The sequence below is a fragment of the Propithecus coquereli genome, unplaced genomic scaffold (assembly GCF_000956105.1).
Source record: "Propithecus coquereli isolate 6110/MARCELLA unplaced genomic scaffold, Pcoq_1.0 Scaffold43, whole genome shotgun sequence".
Lineage (NCBI taxonomy): Eukaryota > Metazoa > Chordata > Mammalia > Primates > Indriidae > Propithecus > Propithecus coquereli.
Window position 1 is genome coordinate 210,996 of NW_012150063.1, and position 7,786 is coordinate 218,781.

Consider the following 7,786-nt stretch of genomic DNA (forward strand, 5'->3'; position numbering starts at 1 on the left):
CCGGGCAACACAGTGAGACTCTGTCTCAAAAAAACAAAGAGGTTAAGTAAGATAACAATAGAGAGGTGGCTATCAATTTTAAAGGTCACTTGTGATCTTGACAAGAGCAGTCTGAAGGCTGTGGTGGGGATGAAAGCATGATGGAGAGAATGAAACATAAGAAAATTGAGAAAGCATCTAGATAAAGCTTTGGAAAATGTTTGTAATAAAGGGAAGGAAATAGGGTGGCAGCTGGAAGGATTCATGGAGTTTGAGACTGGATCTAATAAACCATGGTATCAAAAAACTGGTTTTAAGATAGAAGATATTTTTATCCCCATTCGCAGATGAAAAAGTGGGGTGGGGAACCTGTGGCCTTGGGGCCATGTGGCTTTCTGGAACCCTGTATGTGGCCTTTTGGCTGAATTCAAATTTTACAGAGCAAATCCTTTTAATAAATCCCAGACTCTAGATTCAAATTTAGGTCTGACTTCAAAGCTTACGATCTTTCCACATCTCCCTGCTCCTTCTGATTTGTAGGACAATTAAGAAGTAGACAACAAAAAGTCACGTTTTGTAGTGAAATTGTATAAACAGAATAGCACTAATATCTTCATATATTGATAACAGTGAGGAGAAACACGGTAAAACAAGCAGGTTGTAATAGTTTGGCTTTGTGTGCTAGGAACTACCTAACTCCATGTTTTATCCCGATAGAATGGTGCACACAAAATTCACTCAAGGAGGCTTAAAACTACAAAGAGTGGAAATTTATATGACCTCTTCTAATGGATGCTCTTACCCACCTGGCTTTTTTTGAAGTCAAAGCTTTATTTTCATTTAGCTTTCTTCCACCACTTTCTGTATCAAAATAAAATATATTTTAGTGGGTTATTTCTACGCATTGAAAATTCAACATTTAACAATTACTTAAAAAGTTCATTCTTTGACCTTCTCCTAATAAAGTAGCCTATATCTAAATTTTTAAAAACCTAATTTAATAGCCAGGTTCTTAAGACTCTACTTAAAAAGAAAACATTAGGGAAACAATAAAAATTTGTATAAAATACAAACCTTTGATTTCTCAGCCTCAAGAGTAGTACTTTAGGAATGGGTCTACATTTACTATATGTATTGTAAAATCCATAAGCCACTACTTTGATGTCATAGACTTGAATAGAGTGGGAAGTGTTTCTTTTCCTTCTAAAACATATTTTACTATATGTATTTAATGATAATGAAAGCAAACATTCCACTTTAAGTATTTAACGATAATGAAGGTGAAAACAGTTTAAATGATTTGTTCAAGAATATGAAAATCAGGTGAGGAGAGGGGAAGTTAAATAACTCTAATTAAGCTGAATCAAATCAAATACTGTGATATAGTCATCACTGAAAATCATTTACTACTTCTGCTATCTCCTGCCTACCATATTAGGAACCTGTACATGTAACTGAGAGAACTAAATAGAAGATATTAAATCATTGGTGGACACAATAATCTTTAATGTTTTAATAGATGAAATACTCTGAACACATTATGTTCCATTTTACAAATAATATAAAAGTGAGAACATTATTCAAAGAAAGTCCTTGATTTAATTTCAATTTTCTAAAAGAAAAAATACCTGTGGTATTCCTAGCACCATCTTTCCATGTATCTGGAGTGATAACAGTACCAAGTTTCTTTTCACCTGTTATAACAAGATAGTAAAGGAGGAATTAAATTTGTTATCTAATAAATATGCTACATTGTACCTAAGGTTCACAACAGTATCAACAGTCATACTACAGTAGGAGCCTGTTAATGCTGGGATAGGGGCCAGTGAACTGAGACTCAAGATATTAACTGTGGCCAATGAATAACTGTGGCCAAGTAATATCTGAAGAATAATAAGATGGCTTATAATGGGCTTTCACTGTTTATACTTTAAACAAATCAGATAAGTCTACTCATTCCATAAATATTTACTAAGTATCTATTATGTGTAAACCACTATACAAAGTGCTGAGAAAAATAAAGCAATTAAAATCAGACAAAACCCTAGATTTCAAGGAGATTACAGTACACTAATTTCTCTAACAGCAGTCTTTAACCTGAGTTCCAAAGGTAGAAGACCTTAGGAGATATGTGAACCAGGGGGAGTTGTACACAAACCTTTTGTTTGTCCATTTTTTTTTCTGGTAAGAGTCTATAGCTTCTATCAGATTCTCAAAGGGATCAGAGACTTCCCCCATCCCCTCGAAAAAAGGTAAGACCCATTCAACCAAAATATAAGCTAGAAAATAAAAGGTATAACAATTGAGAACTAGAATAAATTTAGAGCTAAAGTACTAGGAGAAATTCCATGCAGAAAGACAACCCTGGCTAGGGAAATCCAGGATAGTTTTGTGGAGAAGACAATAGAGAGGATATGAATATGTGTCATAGGACTGTGAAGAAAGTGGAGGAAAAGAGGATGAGGGCAAAATAAATAACGGATACATCCTGAGGAAAGGCATGGAAAGCTCAGAGTACACATGGGCACAAAGAGTAGTTTGGTTTGGTCTGATCTAAGTGTGAAGAGGGTAAGGGTCAGTGAAGATGAAGTTATAAAGATAAGCTGGGGCTTTATTGTGGAGGATCTTGAATGCCAGACTCCAAATACATAAACCGCAAATTATTCACCGCATATTGAAAAAGTATTACAGGTTTTAAATTAGGGAAATAATAAATTGTACTTATGTTGGGGTTCAATTCAAACATCTGCTAGGCTTACTCTAAGCCATATCCCGGCATAATGACGAGTAAGAATGGGTAAGACGAGGTCCCTACCCTTTGGTTCTAGTGCCCAGCATTTGGCAGAAGTATAATACTCGTTGGATTAACGAAAAGGAAAGGTTAGAAAATTCAAGAGAAAAAGGTGGAGTCAGTTTAATTGAGCATTTTTTATGGAAGGAGGACTGATGAGCTCTGGGGCTGGGGGGAGGCAACAGAAATAGGCAAAGAGGTGCAGAACTGAGACCGTTCTAAATACAAAATACACAGAACTATAAGGTCGTTGGGGAGGAACATGGATAGTTATGGGGACGGTAGGAGGACAGAAGCTAGAATCAGAGACCTGTGGGCGAAGAAAAAACAAAGAAAAGGCAAAGTTCCTGGCAGAGTCCAGTTAGGTGCTCCCAGCCTCCTCCCGCAGAAGCGGCCCCTCAACTCACACTTTTCGCACACCATCCTTCCGTCGTCTCTCCCCTAGAAGCCAAAGCAACAACAGCTGGAAAACATCAACACTACAGCCTTCAAGGATTCCTCTTCCGGGTTACGTTAATCCACTTCCGGCCCCGAAGCCCTCCGCACCGCCTATCACTCACCTGGAAGGCCGCGGGAGGAATGAATGTGACGAGTAGGCGGGACTGTTCCATTAGCCCGCCCCTCCCTCTCTGCAATTGGCTTTGCGGCCCTGCGTCTCCGCCCTACAGACCTGCGCCTGCGCGAGGGACAGGGCGGTCCGTCGTACCTGATGGTAGGAGGCAGTAGTTCCCCCTTCTCTTCCGCGGGCGGGAGAGTTAGGTAAGCCCCGCTGGACGCCCCCGGCACGCTCGCTTTCCGGGAGTGCAAGCCACCCCCGCCAACTGCTGAAGTGGCCGTGAGTTGGCGCCCCCGGCCCGCCCGCGCCCGCCGGCCGCTTGAGCGCCACTCTTCTGGCGTGCCCTGGGGGCTGATGCGATGGATAGATCCTCTTTCGGCTCTGAGTTTGGGTTTCTGTCCTCAGTTTTCCCTTGTCTCCAACTCCTGTGCTCTTTGGTTATACCTCTCAGCGCGTTCCTCGCTGCCCACACTCCCGCCGGCTGAGGCTTGGGCAGAGTTCCTGGCGTCCCAGTTTCGTGGGGCGGGGGGGCTGTAGATGGAGGTCCGGAGGTTCCCGTGGAGGCTCCTGTGGGAGTGGCTCAGAAGCGCCTTCTCTGCGCGCAGTGCCTGTCATACCGACCGCGCGCATGATGGACGTTCTCAAGGGCATGGCGGGATCTGACTTAGTGCTGGTTGCTCAGGAGGGGCAAACACTTTCCCTACTCTGGGTCCTTCATTCATTCAGCAAACATTTGAATTTGGGTACTTCCCACTGTATCAGATCCGAATCTGCTGATGGCAGCTGGGATTCTGAGAGTGGCCCAGAAAAATGTCCGTGTTGAGAGAATGGATTCCTGATCCCTTTGCCCGCCTGCAATCAGCTGGGGATAGAATCTGTGGGAAACTTTTTTATTATTATTATTTTTTCTTTTTTACTCCCCCTCCTAACCCCACTCTGTGGGAAACTTTTTTCTTTGTCCCCTTTTGCCACTCTCTCTTTGCCTGATCCTTGGTGTATATCTTCATATCAAAGAGGCTAGCCTTTAAAATGGCTTTATCGGTTGGGACCTTGGGTGTGTCTCTCTAGCCTGCTTATCCAGTTTCCTTATAAGTAAAATATTTGCTTTTGAGAATTATTGTGTGAATTAAATGAGAGCTATTAGGATAAGGCCCAGATCCACTCTAATGCTTTTCACACTAGTGGGTGCCCCCCCATCCTCGTGTGTGTATTTGTTTATGTTTTTTCTTTGATGTTTCTATTTTCTGGAATATTCGCCAGTGCAATATATTGACTATTACTTTAATAAAGTTCTTACTTTAGTCAATACAATATATAAACTCTCAGGTGATTTAAATACATATATGTATTTAGAGACAGTAATTTTTTTTTCCTTTTTCCATTCATGTTCTACTTTTGATTGGAATTTAGCACCTGTACCTTCTCATTTTGATATTTCTGGGGCTTTGGGATCCGTTAGTTTACCGTGATGCTCTTTGAACTTTCTTGATTGCACTGGCCACCATTTGAGTATTTGAGTGTGCCCTTGGTGTCACTTGGCATTTCCTAGAAGATGTGAACTACTGTAATATTAGACAAGGTTAAAAAATGCCAACAATTTAGCCAAAGTGTATCATGGGGTCTAGAATGCATAGATTATATTTCACACAGAGGTGGATCCTTTAATTCATGAAGTTAGTTTCATCTCTGTGATTTTGGCAAAAAAAGTAAAGTGAATTGTTTAATTGGCCCTAACACACGATCCTTTTGCAGAAACCAGTTACAATATTTAAGAAATTTGTAAATTTGTCCTTTTTAGGCTCTGAGAGATGTTTGTACCATATTAAGAAAATCGTAAGTTAGAATAGAATGTTAAGTCTACATGTGCGTGTGCACATGTGCATCTTCCTGTGTTTTGAAACAAATACATTGCCCATAGAAAATTGACTTTAGTTCATAGCTTATTTTTAGGGGTTGAAGCATTTAGAACAAAGGAAAAAGTCATTATTACATATACTCTTCTTAATTTGTTTTTCGTTAGATAGCCACCCAAGAAAACGCCATGAAAGATACTGATATCAAGAGACTACTGTATACCCATCTTTTGTGTGTATTTTCAATTATACTAAGCGTCTTCATTCCATCATTCTTCTTGGAGAACTTCTCGATATTGGAAACACATTTGACATGGTTGTGCATCTGTTCTGGTTTTGTGACTGCTGTCAATCTAGTGTTATATTTCGTAGTGAAACCAAATGCATCCTCTAAAAGAAGTTCATTATCACACAAGGTAAGGTTTACTTCTTAATAACTGATTTTTAGATGGGACTAGTGTTTGTTTTAATGGAAGAATAAAGTATTAGTCAAGTCCTCACTGGATTATTTGCAGTAAGTAAAGGGAACCTGGTGTTTTTTTCCCAAATCAGTAGCCTGTTATACTTGCTGGAAGCCTGCCCACAATGATTGATAGATCCTTGCCATGCTTTAATTGTGGAATTATGACTCGTTCAATGGTTACTATGGCATTGTGAGTTGGTGTAATTATTGTTTTATGTCACCAATGAAAATAAATACATGTGAAAAAAGAAAGAAAATATGAGCAATTTATATTCTCAAAAAAAAAAATAAATACATGTGGCAGTCTGTTTTTAAACCTTATTCTATAAGACATTATAGTTTATTTTCATTTGGTTTTGTACTTCTGAAAGACACTTAATGGGTTTTTCAGAAATTGCAAAATAAGTCTCTGTGGTAACTTTCGTTTTGAACATGACCTTCCTTGACTAAACAAAGTTTTCAGATATTAGAATCAATGGAATATTCACTGCATTGTAACATTTGGCTATTACTTTAATAAAGTCCTCACTTAACATTATTTCATACTATGTATAAGCTCTCTGTTAGTTAATTAAAAAACACCTTTACTGCCTTATGATTTAAAGAATTCAATGTGCGTTTTATAATTATATCTTAAGCTCCAAATCAAGAAGGTCCCATGTGCTAATTTGTAGGCATTCAGGTCTTTTTCCATATGGATCTTATGGTAATATGAATGTGATCTGGGGGATTATTTAGTATTTTGCTTTTTTGCTGCAATTTTCCCAGGAGTTTTGTTTTAAAATGAAAAAATTGTAGACATCATTTTTTGCAGATATTTCATATATCATCGCATAATAAGGACTACATATTTTTGTATCCTAGCTCTCTGTTATCAACAAATATTTCATAAATATGGATTAACAGCCTAGCTCAGTATAGAATCAAAAACTTGTTGATTCTATTGTTGGGTGGGTGGGTGGAATGGGGGGTTGATATTTGCCTTTTAGGCTTTTTACAGTCTATATTAAGGGCTGTGTATGTGACTGGGCAGAGGATATATGTTCTGACTTGAGGGTACTCAAATCCAAAGAACATTCAATACTTTTTTTTTTTTGAGACAGTCTCGCTCTGTCACCCAGGCTGGAGTGTAGTGGCCTCATCACAGCTCACTGCAACCTAGAACTCCTGGGCTCAAGCCATCTTCCGGCCTCAGCCTCCTGAGTAGCTGGGACTATAGGCGTGCGCCGCCACACGCCCAGCTAATTTTTCTAGTTTTTGTAGAGATGAGGTCTCGCTCTTTCTCAGGCTGGTCTTGAAATCCTGGCCTCAAACAATCATTCCACCTCAGCCTCGCATAGTGCTAGGATTACAGGTGCAAGCCACCACATACAGCCATCTATATTTTCACACATTATGGGAACAAGTTGTATTTGTAGATAAAATGGAAGAATTTATCTATCATCCTTTAGGCATTCTCTTGAATCTCCAAATTATTCATTTCTCTTCTAGGTAACCAGATTTTTGAAATGCTGTATCTACTTTCTTATGTCTTGTTTCACCTTTCATATAATTTTTGTTCTATATGGAGCGCCACTAATAGAGTAAGTTTGACATTTTTACCTGAAATTTATATTTGAAAACACTCATTTACTAAACAGTATTCTAACTCTTGGCAATTAGAAAAACCTGTGGTGTGCTTAATTAATGGATTAAGTAAGGATACCAACATCATTGCCCTTCTTTAGCAGTGCTATTCTTTTAAAATACAGTGGAATAACAATTCATTAAATGTTTTTATTATCTGGCCTTCTATTAATTGCATGTTGGGAGAAGGGAGGGGAGATGAGAAACTATACTATACCAATAAATGTGTGGCCCTTAGAACCTCTAAGAGAACTTACTATAATGATACGTATGTTAGTTATAATTAACATATGAGATCTTAGTAAATGTGATTCTGAAGTACTTGAAAAGTTTGTTTTCTTAATGAAGGTCTATAGATTCCTTTATTCAAATAATAAGCCAATGTTTACATTTTAAAGGTAAAATTTAACTCAATACTTTTTAAAAATGAACCAATTTTAAGTTATTTGAAACCAAATTCATGAATATTTCTTATACAATGTTTATTATAGCTTGGGAAATGTCAGTATAGCAATAAT

General features: G+C 38.4%; 2 protein-coding genes across 2 annotated transcripts in view; one reads left to right on the plus strand and one right to left on the minus strand.

Moving 5' to 3' along the window:
* CRIPT (cysteine-rich PDZ-binding protein) overlaps positions 1-3,238 on the minus strand; it is a 41,102-nt gene extending 37,864 nt beyond the window's left edge. Inside the window, exons 1-3 of the mRNA XM_012653785.1 lie at positions 3,178-3,238; positions 1,608-1,673; positions 786-840 (exon numbers count right to left, since the gene is read on the minus strand). Coding sequence (XP_012509239.1) covers positions 786-840; positions 1,608-1,673; positions 3,178-3,193 — 137 coding nt within the window. The 5' untranslated portion in view covers positions 3,194-3,238. The remainder of the gene's footprint in view (positions 1-785; positions 841-1,607; positions 1,674-3,177) is intronic.
* A 231-nt stretch (positions 3,239-3,469) lies between these two features.
* The window catches only part of PIGF (phosphatidylinositol glycan anchor biosynthesis, class F), a 36,933-nt gene continuing 32,616 nt past the window's right edge, over positions 3,470-7,786 (plus strand). The window contains exons 1-3 of the mRNA XM_012653850.1: positions 3,470-3,529; positions 5,347-5,595; positions 7,134-7,226. Coding sequence (XP_012509304.1) covers positions 5,368-5,595; positions 7,134-7,226 — 321 coding nt within the window. The 5' untranslated portion in view covers positions 3,470-3,529; positions 5,347-5,367. The remainder of the gene's footprint in view (positions 3,530-5,346; positions 5,596-7,133; positions 7,227-7,786) is intronic.